This window comes from Carettochelys insculpta, chromosome 26, assembly GCF_033958435.1.
Source record: "Carettochelys insculpta isolate YL-2023 chromosome 26, ASM3395843v1, whole genome shotgun sequence".
In the NCBI taxonomy this organism is placed as follows: Eukaryota; Metazoa; Chordata; order Testudines; family Carettochelyidae; genus Carettochelys; species Carettochelys insculpta.
This window is the reverse complement of record NC_134162.1, coordinates 2,802,742-2,824,614: the sequence shown is the minus strand read 5'-3', so window position 1 is coordinate 2,824,614 and position 21,873 is coordinate 2,802,742. Positions and strand designations below refer to the sequence as shown.

The window sequence follows — 21,873 nt, the reverse complement described above, 5'->3', positions numbered from 1 at the left end:
TCCAGGCCTGCTTGTGCCCAGCTGGGAGGTCTCTGGATAAGATCTCTTGAGTGATCCAGACACCCCACCACCACCACCACCACCCCCGCAAACTGGGCACTGTCTGTCTTGCCTGGAAGCCAGGCGTCACTACGCCCGAGGGCCGTGGTGGGCGCATGCTGGCAGAGTGGGGATGGAAGATCTTATGGGGAAGGGCCTAGCTCCCATTAACCCATGATGGGGGTGGGAGCTGCCTCAGCCAGGCCAGTCTCTCTCACCGTCTTTGGGGGGCAGCGGGGCAGTGTGCTGGCTGTTACGCGCAGGAGGAGCCAGCTTACGCCACTGGAATTCTCAGGAGCCTGGGGCCCTGTCTGATGCTGCTGATTCCCAGCCAGGGGCTAAGGCGTGCGGGAAATGGTGCCAGGTCCTTGGCAGCACGGCACCGGCCGGGTCTCACTGATTTAGTATTGCTCCGTGCCCAGCTCTGGAGGAGCAGGCTGGGGGTTTCCAGCGGGACGCCGTACACCTCGTGCCATTCTTGCAGAGGTTGTAGCTGCCCCACGCCAGGAGCTGAGCCCTGTCCTGGAACCCACCACTGGTGTGGGCTTTCTAACAGGAAGGATAGGGGGCCCTTGGGATTCCCTCCCCTGTCCCAAGCTAAATAGCCATAGGCTGTGCCAACAAGCAGAAGGGAGACCAGCAGGGTGTCCTGCTAAGAGAGGCCAATACCTGCAGGGTCAGCTCCCATCCAGAGGCAGGTGCTGAGCTGCAGAGAGAACCCCCTTTTGGAGGTGCTATAAATGAGTAACCCAGTGTCCCCAGTGCTGGGAGTTGGCTGGGTTCCAGATAAGGTGGTGTGGCTGTGTCTTTTACAGTCCCAGCTTCTGCCCGTGAGTGAGACCTGCCTTCCAGCTGCCCAGCACCCTTCTTCAGGTCCTGGCTTGGATTGGTGCGGAGGGGCTCTTCGGGGACACGCAGCTGCCCCACATCACCAGCAGCAGGCACTCTTTGCAGGGATGGGGGCCTGGCACCCTCTGGCCTATCATGTTATTCTGGTACACCTCCGGTTGCCATGGAAACGATGGGGAAAGAGTTACCGCTAATGGTTAGTCCTCAAAAATGAGTCTCACCTTCACACCTGGGCCCAGCCCCTCTCAGCAATGCCCCCCCCAAAGCAGGGGGAGGCGACCCCTGGGGGGCTGCTGCCCTCCCCCTTCCCCAGGTAATCCCTGGCCAAGCTGACCGGGGTCGGGGGGGCGGGGTCAGGGGTCAGGGTTAGGGTGACCATATTTCTCAAGCCCAAATATGGGACACCTGGGGGTGGGGCTGCCCCAAGCCTCAGGGTGCTGGGAAGGGGGCTGCCACCCCACAGGGGACCTCCCCAGCTGCCCCATGCCTTGGGGTGCTGGGAACAGGGCTGCCGCCCCACGGGGAACCTCCCCGGCTGCCCTACGCATTGGGTTGCTGGGAACTGGGGGCTCCCTCCCCCAGGTGAGTACGTGCTTTCCAGCCAGCAGCTGCACCTGCGGAGGGGCCCAAATATGGGGCAAATAGCCCCTTTGTTAAAAAGAAGCAGGGACACCTTCCAGGTGCCCCAAATACAGGGCTGTCCTGGCCACAACGGGGCAGGTGGTCACCCTCGTTGGGGGGTGGAGCAGGGAAGGGGTGGGGCATGTGGCGGCGGGTTGCCTCAGATCCCACACCCCCGGAAGGCTCCACCAGCAAGGGCAGCAAAATATGGCCCACGGGCTGAATCCAGCCCACCAGATATGTGGGCCACTGGTGCCCTGTAACCCAGTGGGCCATTGGTCAGGTTCCCTGCCTTCCACCCCCCACATGCTGCGCAAAATGCCCCTTGGGGGGAGGGCTCTGTGCTGGCTCCACCCCCTGCCCAGTCCTCGCAGCTCCCATTGGCTGATTTCTGGCTGCTTGGGACAGCATGCAGCACTGGAGACCTGCTGCCTCTCTGGCCCCCGAGGGGCACAAGGCGCTGAGACTGGACCTAACAGCCAGACCCAAAGCTGCTATGGTGAGTGCCTCCTGGCTAAAGCCCGTGCCTTGAACCGCACCCCCAATCTTCTGCCCCTGGTCACAACCTCCTCCTGCCCCCAACCTCCCTCCCAGACCTCCACCCCCTGAACCCCAACCCCCTCCTATCCCCATGCCCCCACCCCAACCCCTTACTCCACCCCTCCTAACCCCACCCCTACACCCCAACCTCCTCCTGCCCCCAACCTCCCTCCCAGACCTCCACCCCCTGAACCCCAACCCCCTCCTATCCCCATGCCCCCACCCCAACCCCTTACTCCACCCCTCCTACCCCAACCCCCCTCCTACCCCCATGCCCCACACCTCAACCCCTTACTCCACCCCCTCCTAACCCCACCCCCCTCCTACCCCCATGCCCCGCACCTCAACCCCTTACTCCACCCCCCCAACCCCATCCCCTGCACCCCAACTGCCCTCCTACCCCTATGCCCCACACCTCAACCCTTTACTCCATCCCTCCTAACCCCACCCCTGCACCCCAACCCCCCTCCTACCCCTATGCCCCGCACCCCAACCCCTTACTCCATCCCTCCTACCCCAACCCCCTCCTACCCCCATGCCCCACACCTCAACCCCTTACTCCACCCCCTCCTAACCCCACCCCTACACCCCAACCCCCTCCTACCCCCATGCCCCACACCTCAACCCCTTACTCCACCCCCTCCTAACCCCACCCCTACACCCCAACCCCCTCCTACCCCCATGCCCCGCACCTCAACCCCGTACTCCATCCCTCCTAACCCCACCCCTGCACCCCAACCCCCCTCCTACCCCCATGCCCCGCACCTCAACCCCTTACTCCACCCCCCCAACCCCATCCCCTGCACCCCAACTGCCCTCCTACCCCTATGCCCCACACCTCAACCCCTTACTCCATCCCTCCTAACCCCACCCCTGCACCCCAACCCCCCTCCTACCCCCATGCCCCACACCTCAACCCCTTACTCCACCCCCTCCTAACCCCACCCCCTGCACCCCAACCCCCCTCCTACCCCCATGCCCCACACCTCAACCCCTTACTCCATCCCTCCTACCCCTACCCCTGCACCCCAACCTCCCTCCCCCATCCCGCTGCCGCGCGTGTCACTCACGCGTCACGCCCCGCCCCGCCCCCCCCTCCGGATTGGGCCGCAGCGCCGCTCGCAGCCTGCGCCGCTTGTCAGTTTCGCTGCGGAGCGCGGCCGCGCCGAGTGCAGCATCCCCGGCGGATGGAGCAGCGCCCCGCTCCGCCCGCAGCTCCCCGGGCCGCGCCGCTGAGAGCCTGCGGCCATGGCCGGCCACGGGGACTGCTGCGTGCAGGTGGCCGTGAGGTGAGGGGCCGGCCGGGGGTGCGGGGCTGCTGAGGACCGGGGGGCGCGGGGGGCGAGGCTGTTGGCTCCCGGCTCCCGGGGGGTACTGGGTACCGGGGCGTGCTGGGGGGCTGAGGGGGTGTTGGCTACTCGAGAGTGCTGGGCGTGAGGGGGCTGGGGGGTGTTGGCTACTGGGGGGTGCTGGGGGACTGCTGGCTGCCGCAGGGTGTTGGGGGGAAGATGGGGGCTGGGGAGCAGGGGATCTGGGTACTGGGGGTTGATGGGGGCAGGTGGGGGCTGGGGGGGCAGGGAAAGGTGCCATGTGCTGCCGCAGCCCCTCCCCCTCCGCTGGGGTGCAGGGTTACCCAGAGGTGCACACGCTGCAGGGCTGCAGTCTGTTGTGTGAGCCCTCTCCGGTGTCCGGGTGTGCACAGCTCAGTGGGGGATGGGGGCTTTGCACACTCCGTGCACGGCCTTGGGCGTGTGTGTGGTAGGCACAGATCGATGTGTCTGGGAGACCCCGCGGCTGCCCCCCGCCTGGCTCGCCGGAGCCGGCCGCTGACAAGTCAGAGATAAGGGGAGGAAATCCTGTATCCCGCACACCAGGCTGGCACTCCGCGGGCTTCCGCTCTGGCTGGCACGCGCCCCGCGCATTGTCCCCGTTAGATCTGTGCAGCCGAACAAAGCCGAGCAGGGCGGGGATGTCTGCTCCCCCCAGGAGCCCCTGAGCCCCATCGCCAGGCCTGACAGCTGGGGGGGGCGGCTGCTTGGCAGGGTTGGCGATAGCTGCTGCTTTGTGTAGTAATTTGTGTTTGTGACCAGGGCGCTCCTCCAGCCTGGGTCGGAGCGGCCTCAGCGGAGTGGGGGCTCCCCGAGCGATTGCTGAACGGCTCTACCTCTCGCTCATCCAGCCCTCTCAGGTCAGGGCCGTTGTTCAGCCCTGGTGCCCTCCTCTGCCAGTGCGAGCCCCCAGCTTCGGTGGGAGACAGGCCAGCCTCCTTTGTGTGCCCCCGGCCCCCTGGGCACAATGGGGGAGTTTGGCATTTGGGGCTGTTGTGGAGGCTGCGGGTGGCTCCAGGGGGTGCCAGGCGGGGAGGCTGGCTGGTCTGCAGTAGAGAGCCAGCACTGGGCTCGTGCGGCTTTGCAGAGCCCTTGTCTAATTCGGGGGCTCTTTGTTGAAGCCGCAGCAGCTGGGTGTGTTCAGAGCGTGGCCGCTGGGAGCCTGGCGCCGTCTCTGTCGCTGCCGAGCGGTGGGGTGCGGCGGGGAGACCCCCTGCAGAAATGCACCTGACTGAGCTGCCATGTGGCAGCTCCCCACAGCTCAGCTCCGTGGGAGACCACCGCTGGAGCAGGTGGCAGGGGATGCAGGCAAGTCCTTGGCAGACCAAGCCGCTGTCCAGGCGTGCAGGGCTGGCCCTGGTTGCTGGCTCAGGGCAGCACTTCCCCCTCGGCCGAGTCTGCACCTGACCTGCCCCCTAGCATGTGGTTAGCAAAGCACTGGATCACCCTGTCCCGGTGACCTTGGCCTGGGCTCGCAGGCCCAGCCCTGTGAACACCTGCACTAAAAGTGCCGAGGGGCCCAGGGTCTAACTGGGGCGGGGTTCAAGGCTCTGTTGTTCACTCCTGGTGGTCCCTGGGGAGCAGGCCCCCAGGAATTCTCCCAAACGAGGTCCAGCCCAGTCGGGAGGAATCTGACGTGCCCTGAGTACCCAGCCTGGGCCAGACAGCTTGTACAAATGCCTGTCCCTGCCTCTGTTATCTCTCTGCTCCCTGGTCTAATCCTGGGCTGGGCTGAGTGGTGAGATCCCTGCCCCTGGCCGGCGCTAGGCTGCCGAGGCAAGAGACGATTCTCTGGGCAGGGCTGGGTGTGCCTGAGAACTGCCCCCCCACCCCACCCTGCAGCATGCTGCCCCGCCCAGGCCCCCGGGTCTTTAACCCAGAGGCAATTCTTCCCTTCCCCAGCCCAGGAGAGGGCGAACTGGGGGCCGGGTTCTGACCTGGCTGGAGCAGGTGTAAGTGCGGAGCCGTGGATTGGACTCCGCGCTGACTCGCTGAGAGCCGGGTTGGGCCCCTTATCTGGAGCAGGCAAGTCACTGATGTCGGGGGGGGGCGGGGGCTGCTTGTAGACCTTGTCTGCTGTGGACCTGTGCTCCAGCTGCACTGGTTTAACTGGTCTTGCGGCACTGGTGCCCCTGTGCTGTGTGAGAGCGTTCCTACTGGTCAGAGACCCACCCCCTTGCGTTTCTGCCTGGACCCATCCAGTCTGGGGTGCTGGGGGCTGGGGGAGATGAGAAGGCTGTAGTGCTGGGCGTGGAGAGCTGTGGGCCTGGGCCTGTCGGTTGGGAGGGTTATTTTAGCTCTCAAGCTGGCGCAGGGGCACCTTAGGAAGGTGGCACGGGAGGGACAAGGGCATCGGAGTCCGATGCTTGCATTCTGGGGAGCATCAGGGACCCGGGGCTTTGACGGAGGCTTAGGTAGGAGGCGGGGTGGGAGCTCGGCGGGGTCTCCGAGGGATCCACCCCAAACCGCCCTGCGCTCCATTGTCTCGAGAGCTGAGCCTCTCCTAGCTCAAGCCGCTGGTGCAGGGGCGAGGCGTTTTGCAGCTGCTCTGGCCAATGGAAGCTGGCGGAGGGGGGCAGCGGGGCGCAGGCAGAGGGAGCTGGAGGTGAATTGGCAGGACAAAGGAGGGGATTTAGAAGTAACAGTACTAAGGAGCTGGACGCCAAGGTTCCCACACGCTGGCTGGGGCCGGGGAAAGACCTAGCCTCTTTGCCCCACGCAGACAGGACTGACTGAGGCTTCAGCGTGTTCGGGGTGGGTTGGGGAATGCTTGTCCGATTCTCACCAGACCAGGCCTGAGCCGGCTGGGCACTGGGCACTCTGCCAAGAGCCAGCCAGACCCTCGGGCCTCTGTCCCCATTGCGAGTCAGCCTGTGGGACGACAGCTCTTGCAATGGCTCTCAGGGGCTCCCCCGGCCGGCGGGAGCAGCCGGGCCCTGGCACTCCCCATGCAAAGGCAGCTCTACAGCAGCAGGACCCTGCCGGGGTATTCTGGCTCTGTGGAAGGCTTTAAAGACACTCCCCTGAGCTGAGCCCAGCCCAGCCCAGCCCAGCCCAGTGTCGGAGCTCCCCCAACCAAGGGGCTCAGCAGCCTGGTGCAATTAAGTTGGATCAGTTTCATGGCTGTGGGACAGCAGCATCCAGTCCAACCGCCCTGCCTCCCTGGCGCACCAGGGGCACTGTGTGGAATCGAGCAGGACCTGCCCCCCTGGCCTTCACGGCTTGTTTCTGAGCACGCAGGCCTCATCCCGCAGATCCACCCTGACCTGCATCCACGGGGATCTTTGGGCCGCCACTCAGTTCTGCTGTGCCACGCGGTCCTGCCGGCTCCCAGGGATCCTGGCGCCACACCGCTATGGAGGCCTCCTCACCTGCTCTCAGGAGCTGTGTGCCGTGCCTGGCGGTGCGGACGCAGAAGTGGGCGCGTGTGCGTTGGGGGAGGTAGGCAAGTCCTCTGGCGTCGGAGGTGGGACCTGGGGCTGTTAGTCGGCGGGGGCGGTGAAGGGGGGGAATCTGATCAATGTAATAAGAGCATAAGAACGGCCATTACTGGGTCAGACCAAAGGTCCATCCAGCCCAGTGGCTGTCTGCCAACAGCGACCAGTGCCAGGTGCCCCAGAGGGGGTGAAACGAAGACAATGATCAAGTGATTTGTCTCCTGCCATCCATCTCCCGCCTCTGAAAATCAGAGGTCAGGGCCACCATTCCCACCCTTGGCTAACAGCCTTTTATGGACCTAACCTCTATGGACCTAACCTCCATGAATTCATCCGGCTCTTCTTTGAACTCTCTTCCAGTACTGCCCATTGCCTTTCAAACAAGGGTTACTCATCTGAAATCACCACGTGGGGTCAGAGCAGCAGCACCTGGGAAAGCTGCCCCAGGTTCGCGGCTGTGCTCAGGACCAGACTGTCCTCCCTTTATGCCCAGCAGAGAGCAGTTCGTTACGACCGGCTGTGCTGGAGCGAGGGCTCCCTGTGGGAAGGTAAGGGGCTTTGCAGACTAGCCCATCAGGGAGAGTCCGTCAGGCTGGGACACAGGTCGGTAACCTGCGGCTCTGGAGGTGCATGCGGCTCTTTAAAGATTTCTTTGTGGCTCCCGACGCTGTAACTGCAAAGTAAAAAAAAAACCCCCAAACCCTCCTGATTATTTTCGCTAAACTGCGACCGTCCTGCAGTCAACCCGTACCGCGTTACAAATCATTGTGCACGCTGCTCTGAACAGAGGGGTTGCACAAAGCACGGTTTGGCATTACTTTTTAACGACCGTCTCGTATTCGCGTGCATTGCGGCTCTTCAATTATTGAGGATTTTTATCGAATTTTAAAAAAGGCTCTTCTTGCCCTTGTGGTTGCCGACCCTCGGGCTAGGCTGTCGGGGTGGGACTGCACAGAACCTGTCCAGCATCTGTTGGGAAAGCCCAGGCCTGTGGAATTGGTTTGTTGTCAGGGAATCCCGCTACTGTCTGCAGAAATGCAGCAAAAGCCTTCAAAATAAACCCCAACAGCTGGTCCAGATCAAAGACCAGAGTGTGCAAAAGCACTCGGGGGAGTGATGGGTCCTTCCCATCCATGCACTGTGCGTATCAAAGCAAAATCCAGGTAAGAAAGACAATGAAGCAGTAAGGACTTGAACCCGCAGCCTTCAGGCCTTCCAGCTGAGCTGTCTTCTCTCCCCAGGGTATGGCAGGCAGGGAGGTGGCTGGCTTCAGCTTGTGTGCATGGGCTTTCCTGCACATGTGGAAGGGGACAGAGAGGGAGCCGTGCTAGTCTATGTTCTACCAGAACAAAAAAGCAGTCCAGTAGCACTTTAAAGACTAACAAAATAATTTATTAGGTGATGAGCTTTCGTGGGACAGACCCACTTCTTCAGACCAGAGCCAGACCAGAACAGACTCAATATTTAAGGCACAGAGGACCAAAAACAGTAATCAAAGTGGACAAATCAGAAAAAAATTATCAAGGTGAGCAAATCAGAGAGTGGAGGGACCAGGGGTGGGGGGGGAGTCAAGAATTAGATTAAGCCAAGTATGCAAACGAGCCTCTATAATGACCCAGAAAATTCCCATCCCAGTTCAAACCATGTGTTAATGTGTTGAATTTGAATATAAAAGAGAGTTTGGCAGGCTCTCTTTCAAGAGGGTTGTGAAAATTCCTCTTCAGTAAGACGCACACTTTTAAGTCATTAACAGAATGGCCCACTCCATTAAAATGCTGGCTGACCGGTTTGTGGATCAGGAGTTGTTTTTATGTCTGTTTTGTGCCCATTAACTCTTTGTCTAAGAGAGTTTGAAGTATGTCCAAAAAACAAAGCATCTGGGCATTGTTGGCACATGATGGCATATATGATGTTAGCTGAGGAACGTGAACTGGGATGTGAATTTTCTGGGTCATTATAGGGGCTCTTTTTCATACTTGACTTTATCTAATTCTTGACTCCCCGCTCCACTTCTGCCCCTCTGCTCTCTGATTTGCTCACCTTGATAATATTTTTCTGATTTGTCAACCTCGATTGCAATTTTTGGTTCTCTGTGCCTTAAATATTGAGTCTGTTCTGGTCTGGCTGTGGTCTGAAGAAGTGGGTCTGTCCCACGGAAGCTCATCACCTAGTCAATTATTTTGTTAGTCTTTAAAGTGCTACTTGACTGCTGTTTTGTTATGTGGAAGAGGACGTGACCCTTGTTGTTCTTCCTTCTCCGAGGCGACCTTTGTGCTGGGGCTGTTGTAAGTTACGTGACTCTGCACGTGGGTGTTGTGGATTTCCTGTTCTCGGCTCTAGCAGACTTTCTGAATTCAGCAGTGGACATCTCCCATTTGCTGGGCCCCAAGTGCCGGCTTTCCCCAGGGTCTGAACCCCCAGCTGGTTCCGATGTTGTCATCAGCAAACCATCAGGAGCCTGGCCTCCCAACTGAGCTAGCGGTGGGGCTGTTTGTGGGCAGCCTCCAGGCCTGCTAGCAGACCCAGCTTCCTCTCCCATAGTCAGGCTGGCCCTCCAGTCTTGTTGAGTCCCTTGGGAGAGGACGCTGCTAGGTCAAGGAGGCAGATTCATGTGAGGGCTGGCTTGGGTTGATCGACTGCACAAAGCCTGTTGTTTCTGTGTGTGCCCCAGGTTTGTTGGGGCCTCTGGAGAGGCGGGGGGTGGGGAGAAGGCTGGCCCTTCCCTGGCCTGCTGGTGAGTGCGGCCGGGAGCTCCTCACAAAAGCATCTGCGCTGGGTTTCCGAGACCTCTTCAGATACAGCGCAACCCAAACCGACCCCCGAAGTCCCTGGCCAGTGTTTACGGCAGCAGCTGCCTGCACCCGAGAAGGGGCAGGAAATGGAGCCGGTGAAATTGGGGAAGGAAGTCGAGTCAGATTTCAAGTTTATTTAAACCTTGCAACCTCCAGACCTCCGGCACTCGTCTAAACACCCTGCTGCAGCGCACGGCCCTCCCCGAGCTGGGCTGCTGGGTCGCTCCTGCCAGGCACAGCATCTCTTACCCCTCAGCTGCTGGGCTGTTCCCCTCTGTCCTGCCAGCTGGGGTGGGTGCATCCTCCCCCCACCAGCCAAAGGGGCTGGCTCTGGGTCGAATTTGCCACTCACCACTTTGCAGGTGGGCTGTAGACATGTGTAGCCCGTGGGAATAGCCCCGGTCTTGTGGGAGTGCGTGGCCCTGGGCCATGCGAGTGAGAGCTGAGAACCTGGCCCCTTGGGGCAGGGCTGCTTGTGGTGCCATCGGGCGCAGAGAAGGTAGCAGAAGCACTGCCGGTGGTGCTGGTGCTGCCCGCAGAGGCCGGCTGGAGGCGAATCAAGGCCCGGGCATGGCTGGCTGTGATGGCTGAGATCTCCTAGGAGACCAGCTGGCAAACCAGAGAGGCTCTTGGCTTTCTAAGGCAGCGAGGAAGGAGGGTGAGGAGCTGTACTGGCCTAGCTCCCATCAGCTTCATGAGCAGGGCCCTGCCCCAGCACCTCCAGCCACATGGCAGGAAAGGTGACCAGGCATTGGGTGGGCAATGCCTGGCTAGGGTCTGAGTCTTTGTGCTCATCACAGAGGTTTGTTACAGGGGGAAAGGCTGAAAATGTTGGGTACACAATGCGTTTAAAAAAAAGATGCCAGGCCAGTTTGGGCATGGACACCAGTAACAATCTCAGGGTTTTCAAACTGGGAGCAGTGGTGGAACCTGGCCCTGAGTGGGTGGTAAGCCTTGGAGAACTGGCGTGCGTGGGCAAAGCACGGGGTCTCACCACGCTGCCCGAGGGGTGGCAGGCTGGGACCCCAGCTTCAGAGCCAGCCCCGGTGGTTACCACAGACGAGCCCCTGTATCTGGGGCAGGGCGGGGGCATAGCAGCTGGTGATGGGGACCCAGGGAGACGATTGGAAAAAGGGAAATGTAGTGCCCATCTTTCACAAAGGAGAATACAGGGAACTACAGACCGGTCAGCCTCCCCTCAGCCCCTGCAAAGTCCTGGTGGGCATCCTCGAGGAATCCCTTTAGAAAGCATTGGGAAAGTGGGAAGTGATGAGGACCAGTCAGCATGGATTCACCGCAGGTACATCCTGCCGGGCCAGCCTGATTGAGGTAACTGGCTGTGGGTGACGAGGCAGACGTGATATACCTGCGCGTCAGCAACGCCTTTGAGACGGTCGCCCGCCGTGGCCTTGCCAGCAAGCTAAGGAAGCGTGGATTGGAGAAAGAGGCCGTGAGGGGGACAGAAAGCTGGCTTAGCCAGGTGCGCTGCATGGCCCTGTGTCCAGTTAGCGGCTGGTAGCCAGTGGAATTCTCCTGGGGCTGCTTTTGTTCTAGGGCTTCGTTACTGATTGGAATGGTGGGTTAGATCAGGCGGCACTAAGCTGAGGGGGCCTGAGCCGCAAATCCTCCAGCTGAGGACGCTCCCCCGGTCCCCCGCTGGCCCCGGGGACATGGGACAGGATGGGCTGCCTCTCTGATCTTCACTGGGAGGCCTGAGGGCCTCGCCAGCTGTCGAAGCAGCTGGCTGTTGTGAATCCACGTAGGGCCTGGGGTCCGGGAAGTCTTGCGGCAGCGAGTTCCACCGGCCAGCCACGTGTGGGAGGAGACGCATTCCCGTCTCCTGTAAATACGCTGTGTTCCCACTCCATCGCCCGTCCCCTCGGCCCCAAGGAGGTGGGGCTGACTGGTCTGTGCCCCCAGCACTCCCGCGGCAGCGATAACGAGCTGAGGCCAATGGCTTTTCCAGTGCCACCTAAATAGCCTCGAGCAGCCCGGTCCAAGCTGTGAGTGGCCCGTTTGGCTGCATTCGGAAGACCCAGTCCTTTGTGGGCTCGGGAACCAGAGCTCTAGGGGCCGGCTCAGCTTCTGCGTCTGCTCTTTTCCCTGATCCGCTGTGACCGCCTGACCTGGATCTCTGCCAGGGGTTCACGTGGGCGTCTTGTCCTGGGACAGGTGGAAACAGAGCACTAATGGCCTGAGACCATCTCTGGTGGTTTTGGGGAGTCCGGCAGCGGCGCTCAGGAGGGGGCGAGGCTGAGAACGGTGCACTCGCAGGCTGGCGCTGCTGCGGGGGGAGCCCTGGAAAAGTGGGAGTGGGGGGGGTCTGCTATTGGCGATGGGAATGAAAGTGACGTCCCTTCTGCTTGTTCTCCCCAGCCCCCCCGTGCGGTGTGGTCCACCCCCTCCAGGCCCGCTCTGTGCCCCCGGGGTTCTGCTCCCCCACGCCTGGGGAGCTGCAGCCAGTCTCTCTGGGTTGGGACGGGCAGTGAGAAACCGGCAGGAAAAGGAGCAAGACATAGCAAGAGCTCCTCTGGCCCAGCCAATGGCAGAGCCCAGGCCAGGGCAATAGGCGGGGGCACCTGGCCTAGACTTGGCTCGGGGGGTGGATGTTGGGAGCTCCTGGCCATCTTGCAGGAGTGGCTGCAATCCTCCTCTGCCCTGCCCCTGGGGCCGATGCATCCCCTGCCCGGTCCCCATGCACGCGCAAGCAGCCAGGGCCTTGGCAGAGGCCTGTGGGTTATGAACCGTCAGGGGGTCGGGAGCACACACGAGCTGGGGGTGGTGGGAGGTAAAGTGGGGTGAGTGGCTGCGGGAGATGCTGGCGGAGGGGGAGAGGGCTGCGGGGGACCAGCTGTCCCGCCCTGGGCTCAGGACTGTTGGCCAGTGCCTGGGCTGGGGGCTGCCGGTTTGCAGAGAGCTCAGGGTGTAAAGGCCCAGTGGGAAGGAGCCGTGGTCTCTGCCTGTGGGTCTCAGGCCGCGGTGCCACCTGCCAGTTAGCTTCTGCTCGGGTGGGATGGCCGGGGGCCGCGGTTCCCAGCTGAGACAGGCTAGTGGAGCTGCGGGGGAGGCCACAGCTGGAATAAGAGGGGGGCTGTGGGTTGGCATGGAGCGGAGGAGGGGTGTTAGCCAAGGCTTTGCTCCGCTCCAGCCAGTGCTGCATGTCTGCATTTTCACGGGCACGAGAGCAGCGGTGTCCGAAAGGGATGTAAGGGATCGCCACAGCCCCTCCCACCAGCCAGGCACTGCACGTGGCGGGCGGGGACTGTATTGGGCACGGCTGCCCTAGAGTTCGTGCAGAATTGGGTCTCCGGACTCCCAGCTCCCATAAGGGGGATGCAGCTCGAGTTCCCCGAGGGAAGGGGCCCAGGGCTGCAAGCACTAAAACCTCCACGTTACGAGGTAGAGGATCAACGTGAGCAAGGCTTGAGGTTTGCAGTGATGTGACTCATGGAGCAGAGTGCGGACGTAACCCCCCCACAAGTCCCACCGTGCCCAGGACAGCCAGTGTCCAGGGCTGGCCACGTGAGCCATTGAAGGGAGCAGCGTGCAGGTGGTGGGAGCCCCCTTGCCAGGTGCGTGGCTCGGGGAGACCTATCCCAGTAGCACAGCTGCAGGAAGCTCTGGTGAGGTCTGTTGGGTGCATTTCGCCCAGGCAGGGCCCAGCCATGAGATCACAGAGTTTCTCTCTCCTGGCTAGTCAGTGTCACTTCCGGTCCCTGTGCCCTAGCAAAGGGCTGCTGTGTGTTTGGCCTCCATTACCCGCATGGAAGTGGTTTAAATCCGCCACTTAAAACTGTCGTAGGAACACACCGGAGCAGGCGCAGTGCCGAGTCACCCTCCCTTTCCGCTGGCGGCTGGAGGGGCTGGTTGCTCACTCCGGCAAATGCAACGACAGTGGAAAAATGAAGTGTTCAGTGCAAAGTCACTCGCCTCCAGCCTGTGGCTGAGCTGGGGTTGTACTGGGCTGGCATCAGTCAGCTGTGTTTTTATAACCGACGTAAAACCGTCAATTAAAATATCTCATTGGGTGTTGCTAACTCTGCACCCTGGGGCTAACATACTGGACGATGCCCCTGGGATTTCAACCGGAAACATGCTCCTTGGTCTGCAAGCTTCTCCCCAGGCTTCCCTTCGTGGCTTGAGAGTCAGTCTTCCAAAGTGCCAAGGGGTTTAGGAGCCCACTGAAAGTCAGTGGGATTCTGGTCTCTAAGTCCCTTTGGTGCATTTGAAAATGTTTCTCACCTGGAGTGTTGGGAGTTTCCTGGACTCGCTCTGTCCTTGGACGCTTCAGCGTAAGGTCGGGCAGGTTCTGTCCTAAGTGCTCTGTCTCCTCACCGTGCGCGCCCCCGCCACTTCTGTGTACCGGTGACTCTAGTTCCAAAGCGCAGCCAGTCCCCCTGGCACTCTCAGGAGGACTGACAGCTTTCAGGTGCCTAGGCCGGGTTAGGGAACCATCTGTCTGGGATGATGCAGGTGGTGCTTCGTCCTGCAGGGGGTGGAGGGGACGGGGCTGGGTGACCTCTTCCGTTTTCATTCTGTTCTGTTCTAGTCCTCTATGTGGGCCAACCACCAGAGGGAACAAAACTTACCTCCTCCCCCAACCCCCCTGGAGATTGGTGCTGCTCTGTGGGATTCACCCCGCCGGGTGGGGTGGAAGTCTCCTGAGATCAGGGGAGAGTTTGAGGTGACAGGACTGTTGGGCTCTGTATGCTCTAGACAGGGCCATCCCGGAATCCATCTTCCCAGAATCGCAGCGTCCTAGGGCTGGAAGAGACTCGAAACATTTGAGAGAGAGGAAATTGATCGGGAATAGTCAACGTGGCTTCACCAAGGGCAAATCATTCCCGGCCTCCCAGATTGCCATGGGCGAGGAGGTAACTGGCTCTGCGGATCTGGGGAAAGCGGCAGATGGGATATACCTGGACTTTAGCAAAGCTTTGGATCCAGTGGCCCCCAATATCCTTGCCAGCAAGTTAAAGATGTGTGGTTTGGGTGACTGGACTATGTTACTGGGGTGAGCAAACTTTCTGCATTGGGCTCCACTTTTCATCCGTCCCTCCACCGCCACCTGTCTAATGTCATCCAAGTGAATGGAAATTTTGGTTATGTTCATAAAAAAAAAAAAAAAAGCCCTTTTGGCACGTGTAAGAGAATAACAACAGCGAGGGAGCCGGGTTAGTCTGTGTACTATCAAAACAAAACAGCTGCCCAGTAGCACTTTAAAAACTAACAAAATAGTGTATTAGGTGATGAGCTTTCATGGGACAGACCCACTTCTTCAGACCATAGCCAGACCAGAACAGACTCAATATTTAAGGCACAGAGAGCCAAAAACAGTAATAATGTGGATAATATTTATGTACCTTATATATATTACCTTGATACCTTATTATTGTATTATACCTTATATATAGAATACCTGGATAATAGTTTTCTGATTTGTCATCCTTGGTTACTATTTTTGGTTCTCTGTGCCTTAAATATTGAGTCTGTCCTGGTCTGGCTATGGTCTGAAGAACAGGGTCTGTCCCACGAAAGCTCATCACCTAATAAATGATTTTGTTAGTCTTCAAAGTGTTACTGGACTGCTTTTTAGTTTTGTAAGAGAATAAGTCTGCAGAATGTAAAAACGTTATGAATTGGTACATAAATGTGAATACACCACCATGCAAACAGTAACAGATTTCAACATTTTTAATGAGGTAGATGAGCCTGAGACCCAGCAGCCGATCGGGCTGTGCCGCCCGTTATGAAATTTCATGCCCCCTCAAGGGGGCTTACCCCCACTTTGCACACCCCGGACTGTAAAGTGGACAGAAATCTGGCTAGATTGTTGGCCTCAGCGGGTCCTGATCAACAGCTTTTTGTCTAGCTGGACGTCGGTTTCAAGCAGAGTGCCCCATGGATTGGTTCTGGGGCTAGTTTTGTTCAATGTCTTTATTAATGAGGTGGATGAGGGGATGGGTTGAATCCTTAGCAAGTTGGCAGATGACACTGAGCTAGGCAGATACACAAGAGAGTAAGGATAGAATCTAGAGCGACCTAGACCCGTGGTGGCCAACCAGTTCTGAAGCAATAGTGACGAAGGTGGCTACCGCTATAGGGAGTGAGCCACTCTGTTCTGAAAATATATTTATTGTTCAAGTCAACTAACCACACTCATCTGGGTAAATGCACCTAGTGCATTGGACACCACGGAGCTAGGCAAATTGGAGGATGGGGCCACAAGAAATCTGAGGAGGTTCAACAAGGACAAGTGCAGAGTCCTGCAATAAGGATGGAAGAAACCCAAGCACTGCTACAGGCTGGAGACCGACGGCCTAAGCCACAGCGCAGCAGAAAATGGCCTGGGGGTTACACTGGATGAGAAGCTGGATATGAGCCAACATGTGCCCTTGGAGCCAAGAAGGCGAATGGCATATTGGGGTGCTTTAGGAGAAGCATTTCCAGCAGATCTAGAGAAGTGATTCATCCCCTCTGGTCGGCTCTGGTGATGCCACATATGGAATATTGTGTCCAGCTTTGGGCTCCCATTACAGAAAGGATGTGGACCAATTAGAGGGAGTCCAGCAGAGGGCAAAAAAAAAAAAAGTGATTAAGGGGCTGAAGGACAAGACCTATGAGGAGAGGCTGAGGGATTTGGGAAGAGTGAGAGTTGATTTGATAGCAGCCTTCAACTTCCTGAAGGGGAGCTCTAAAGAGGATGGAGAGAGACTGTTCTCAGTGGTGATGGATGGCAGAACAAGGAGCAATGGGCTGAAGTTGCAGAGGGGGAGGTGTAGGTTGGATATGAGGAACAACTCTTTCCCCAGCAGGGTGGTGAAGCTCTGCAATGGGTTCCCTAGGGACGTGGTGGAATCTCCTTCCCTAGAGGTCTTTAAATCCTAGCTTGACTGAGCCCTGGCTGGGATGACTTAGTTGGGAGGGGCCCTCTCTAGGCAGGGGGCTGGACTTGATGACCTCCTGAGGTCTCTTCCCGCCCTGGGACTCTGTGATCCTGGTGGTTTAGCAATGTTAATTATGGTAAAGCAGCATCATTGGGGCAGAGGGACGGGAGAAAATTACACTAGGTGGAGCCTGAAAACATACCAGCCTGCTTGGAAGGCGAATCTGACCCATCTGTTGGGGGGAGGGGTGCTTTTCCCAGGGGTCCCTGGTGCTAATTGAAAAGCAGGCAAACCCCTTGCTTTGCCAACCCTTCCCCTGTTGGCGGGCAGCCCTGAGGGGCTATCGCCTTCCAGAGGCTGTCAAAATACATCGCCTCGTTACAGGAAACAACCAAGCACCTCGGGACCTGCCTGCCAGCAAGGGGAGACCAGACAGGTCTGGGCCATAGAGCTCAAGGGAGGGGCTGTGCGCTGTTGGGCCGTTTCCGCCTGTGTTAAATGCTCACAGGTTTCTCCCCTAGCCCCTGCTTTGGCTGGAAGTTAAGCCGGTGGCCCTGGTGTAGCCGGGTGACTCTCTCAGCAGGCCTGTGCCATGCACTGCACAGGGGCTAGGGGCTGCTTTCCCAGAGCTCAGATGGGTTTGCTCCGGGGGCAGTTGGCCCATGGAGCAGAATGGCTGAGGTCTGGCAGGTTCTGTTCTGCAGACGCTGTAGGGTTTTAACTGGAGCTTGCACCCTACCCGCTGTGACTCTCTGCTGTCTGAGAAGGCAGGGCTTAGACCCTGGCCGCTTGGCCAAGTCCCCTAGGTTGCTGCACTGGCCTTGTTTTGGGGTGCTGGCCGCCGAGCGCAGTTCCCTTTGAACCCACTGTGCTTTTGTTTTCTGCAGGCTGTCCCTTTAAATCTGCAGTCAGCTGCTTATCTTTGCTCACAGCCGTTTCCAGGGCAGGGGGTGATCTGGCCTTTGCAGGTCTGTGGTCCTCTCTTGTGTGGTATCTGAAGCCAGCAGGGCTTTCACTAACTTTATCCCATGACACCCCTGCGAGATAGGGTGTAGATAGCAACGGCTTAGTCCTTCATTAGTGCTTGTAGTCTATAGAGCTCAAAGCACTTGACACAGGAGGCCAAGTAGGATTGTTCCCATTTTACAGATAGGGAAACTAAAGGGCTCGTCCACCGAGGGAACTCGGCCAGAGCAGCTCCCCACGTGGACGCTCTGGTTCTGGGCTAAGAGGATGTTCTGGTTTCCAATCACAGCCTACCTTAATCTGAATTAATTTCCCTTTGTGGAGAAGAACTAAGCAACTTACTGTGGTTACAGGGAGCAAGGTGTTGAACCTAGTCTCAGGAGCTGCAGGTCAATGCCAAGCCTCGGGTCACCCTTCCTCTTTGTCCTGTCTCGTTCCCCTCCTCCCCAGCAAAGGGCCCTTCAGGGTGGTGGGGTGATTTTTTTTGTGTGATGGCCGTGCCTGCGCTCTGGCACCGAGTCGGCCACGCAGCCTGGCCCGTCTGCCCCTCCACCTCCGGCGTGCGGCTGCGTGAGCGGGCGCCTCTCCTGCTGGCGCTTTCCAAGCTCTGCCCCCTGGGCTGGAGCAGGGCGGGAGGATGCGGTTGCCCAGTTGGATGCCGCCGCAACATGACGGGCGCGTTTGACTTGAATAATTCTGGCCCTTCGCAAAACAGCCAAAGGACAAAGTTGCAGCCCCTTCCTTCGCCCCGCTCCACCTTCAGCCATGTGGTCAGCAGGGTTCCCCATAAGCTGAGTGCCTGGGTGCAGCCCAGGCAAGTCAGGTGCACACAGCTGATTGGCAGAGCACCCACAGCCGGCAGCATGTGGCTTCATGGGTGGTGCACATTGGCATCTACCTCCGTGCACATAACAAAATTTATTCTGCACGTGGATGGAGACGTGAGAGGGCACGTTGGTGCCCAGGGCGCTCAGGTGCGGTGTGAAGGACCCAAGTTCTCCAATTCACTGACAAGTCCCAAAAGCTTTGGTTTCAGTTTGGCACAAACCAAATAGCAGTTCTTCTCCCAGCCCTGCTGCGTCCCCCAGTGGGGGAGCACCCTGAGGCCCTGGCTGGTCATTCCTCGGTTGTTCTCACCACGTGCTCTGGCAAGCCTGCACTGACTCCTCCCGCTTTACTGCCCGCAGCCTCAGCACTGTTGCCAGCCTGGCCATCCAGCAGTTGCTGCCGTGGGGTGAACTGAGTCCAGGACATGGCGCCTTCTTGCAAGGGGGCCCCTGGGGCCGTCCGGTAGGCGCTCTAGGATCCCATGGGCCCCAGGGGTGTTTTCACTGTCTTACAGGGCTTCCTCCAGAGGCCCTGCTGGGGCAGCGCGAGGCTCCACGTCCCTACCCAGGGTTTGCCGGCTGCAGGCCCCACCCCACCATGGACTCAGGCCGAGCTGCCCGTGGGAAAGGCCTGGGCTGGGCTGGCACCGCTTTCAAAGCAGCTCCGAGAGCGTGGGCAGTGCATGGGCGCAGCGCCCCGGGGCAGTGACTGCAGACGCCAGCTGCCCAGTGAGTGATGTGCCCCCAGCCTCTCCTGCATCCGGGCTTTGCTGCAGCAGGTGGGTCGCACTGAGGAACCGGGGGTGGGGGTGTCACCGTGTGGTGGGCCCATCCCCTGCTGGGCGAGGGAGCATTACAGCTCAGTGGCCTGACCTTTGCCAGTGAGGGACGAAACTCTCTGTCCGGCAGCCGCTGGGTCCCTTCCCCTTTCTCACCCGGAGCAGCCCGAGGTCTGGCAGGTGCAGAATGAGTCTGCCCTGTGTTAGTGCCTGGGAGCGGCACCTGGCTGGTCCCTGGCTGGAGCCTGCCTGGCAAGAGAGCGAGCTCGGAGCTCTCCCACTGGGATCTGACACCTCATGGGCAGGGTGTGCGTCGGGTTCACCGCCGTCGGGCTGTCCCCCAAAGGGCTTTCACAGACACCCTGCAGAGGAATAAACTGCTCATGGGGAAAGCTGCTTCCTGGCCCCGTCAGTCAATATCAGGTGCGTGTCCTGATGCAGGAAGGTCCGTGTCCTTTCGGCATGTGTGCCCGGTCCAGCAGACCGGGGGGAGCAGTGTTCATAGGGGCCTGCCCCGGCCAGAGCTCTGACTCCCCCGTTCCTTCTGGGCTTGTGCCGGCAGGCAGGCTGGCTGGCCCCGGGGGTGAGCGTGGCTGTGTAGGGTGTGAGCTCTGTGGGGCAGTCGCTGTGAACTAGAGTGTGTCTGTACAGCACCTAGCACAGCTGGTCGGCGCTCCCTCACGCGAACTCTCAAATGGGAAGGTGCAAAGGGTCTGAGCCCAGGGGCGCTTGTGTGCACTGGGGTGAAGAGAGCTCTGTGCCCATCCTGTTTGCCCCACAACAGGCCCTGGAGCAGATCTCCGCAGAACACAGGCCGCTCTGATGTTAAAGCTGCCCGGGCTGGAGAACCCGCAGCAGTTCAGGGGTGGGAGGATGGCCCAGTGGCTGGGGCCTTCGCCAGAGCCTGGGGTTGAGACCCGGACGTCCTGTGTGACCTCGAGCAATGCCTGGGTCTCTCTGGGCTCCACCGCCGTCTGTCTCGTGGAGGCGGTGGCGCTATCTCAGGAGTGAGTGTTGGGCCCACGATGAGCAGCCGCGTACCTGTGTCTACCAGTGCGCTCCACTTCTCACTGCTGACCTACCCAGGCAGCGAGCTGAGCGTCGGAGCCGCCAGGGGCTGCCTGGCTCTCGGCTCACAGAGTTAACTGACCTGTGGCCATGGGGGTGGGCGAGCGCCCAGGGTCTGCAGGGGATTAATGATCTTCGTCTCCTCCCTCCCGTGGGAGCGGCAGCCCCTAAACCCACATCTCCACTGCCCGGCGAGCGAGTCTCTGGCCTGGTGGACAGACTCGGGCCGGCACGCTGGGTGGGTATTGCAGCTCAGGTGGGAGCTCCCAGAGCCTCCCTGGCCGGGACACAGCCTCCTGCAGGGCCAGAGCCCGTCCTTTGCCCTGCTTGGCTCTGGATGGGACCGCGTAACTTACAAGCACCTTTTGTGTGCCCCTTGCATTGTCTCCTGTATAGCCCCCGGGGGATGAAACCCTGCATGGACTGACAGCTCCTGGGGGCAGGCAGCAAGTCTGGGAGGGTCTGTCCTGCGCCAAGGCTGGTACGTGGCCGTGGCTCCAAGGAGCGATTGCTGTTATACACTCTCCTCGCTTGGGTCCGTGTGTAGCCTGGCTGGGAATGCCAATGCTGGGGGGGGGAGTTGTCTCTTATCCCATTCACAGCACAGAGGGAGAGCTCGTCTCTTTCCCTGGGGTGCAGGATGGTGGGGGGAGGCAGCCCAGAGAACAGGGGAATCCCGCCCGACTTGGTGAGCCCCTTGGGCTCTGGTGACCCCAGCTCTGTTCTGTGCCTGCAGCTGAGCACAGCTGGTTAGTTATGACAAATGGGCCCCTCTGGAGGGTCATTGCCGGAGTCTCTGCTTAGCTGTATTTCTTGCTAATAGCCCCTAATGGCTTTAACAGCCCCTTCCTTGCTCTGTCCTGCGTGTCCCCATTGCTTTACGCAGGACAGCCTGTAGCCGGGAGCTGGGGTGCAGGGCATCTCTTCTGTCCAGGTCAAGGAGTCTTACTTTTTGCAACCCCTCTTTTCCGAACAGTGCACACACTTATCCCACGATGCGCTGCGTGTATTACAGGGGGAGTTAGCCAGTGTTTCGAGATCTCACGTCGTTTGCTCTTTAGAGCGGGGTTGTTCATTGTGGGGCTTTTAGACGTTCACCGTTTAGTGAAAATAATCGGGCAGGTTTGGGTTTTTTGTAACTTTGCAGTTACCGTGCCGGGAGCCACAGAGAAATCCCTAAAGAGCCGCTCGTGGCTCTGGGGCCGGGGGTGGCAGAGCCTGGCTCTTGGCAGTGCAGGCAGCGTCTGTCAGCCAGGGAGCCCGAGGGACCCGGGAGATCTGTCTGTACCCAGTTGCCTAAATAAAGCATTTCCCGTGTGTTCCCAGACACGGCCGCCCCTCTGCGCCCTCCTCCATGCGTTTGTCTCAGCTCAGCCCTGCCCGTCTTGCACTGCTCTGCAGTCCCAGCCTGATGGGGCATCTGGCAGGGTAGGGGATAGAACCAGCTCTGCTGGGGCTCAGGGGAGAAATGTCTTTAAAGCTTTGAGCTGGGGAAAGGCAAATATCCCAGAGCCCCTTCCAACCCCCTGGGAGGTGGGTGGGGGGTTCCCCACTGCCCTGCCCCCTAGGTGCCGCGTTGCCTTGTCCTCGAACCTTGCCCCCAACCCTCAGGTAATCCCATGTGCTTGGCTCAGGTCTTGCAGCCCCAGGCCGGGGCACCGTGCGCTGAGCGAATGCTGGGCTGTGGCCGTGGCGCTTATTTCCCGGAAACCGTTGGTCTCTCTGCAGTGAGCAAAGCAC

At 59.5% G+C, this 21,873-nt stretch overlaps 1 protein-coding gene across 1 annotated transcript in view; it reads left to right on the top strand.

Annotated features, from left to right (window-relative positions):
- Nucleotides 1-3,205: 3,205 nt before the first annotated feature.
- Nucleotides 3,206-21,873, top strand: part of KIF21B (kinesin family member 21B) — a 76,506-nt gene continuing 57,838 nt past the window's right edge. Inside the window, exon 1 of the mRNA XM_074977298.1 lies at nucleotides 3,206-3,338. Within this exon, the coding sequence (XP_074833399.1) occupies nucleotides 3,298-3,338 (41 nt within the window). The 5' untranslated portion in view covers nucleotides 3,206-3,297. The remainder of the gene's footprint in view (nucleotides 3,339-21,873) is intronic.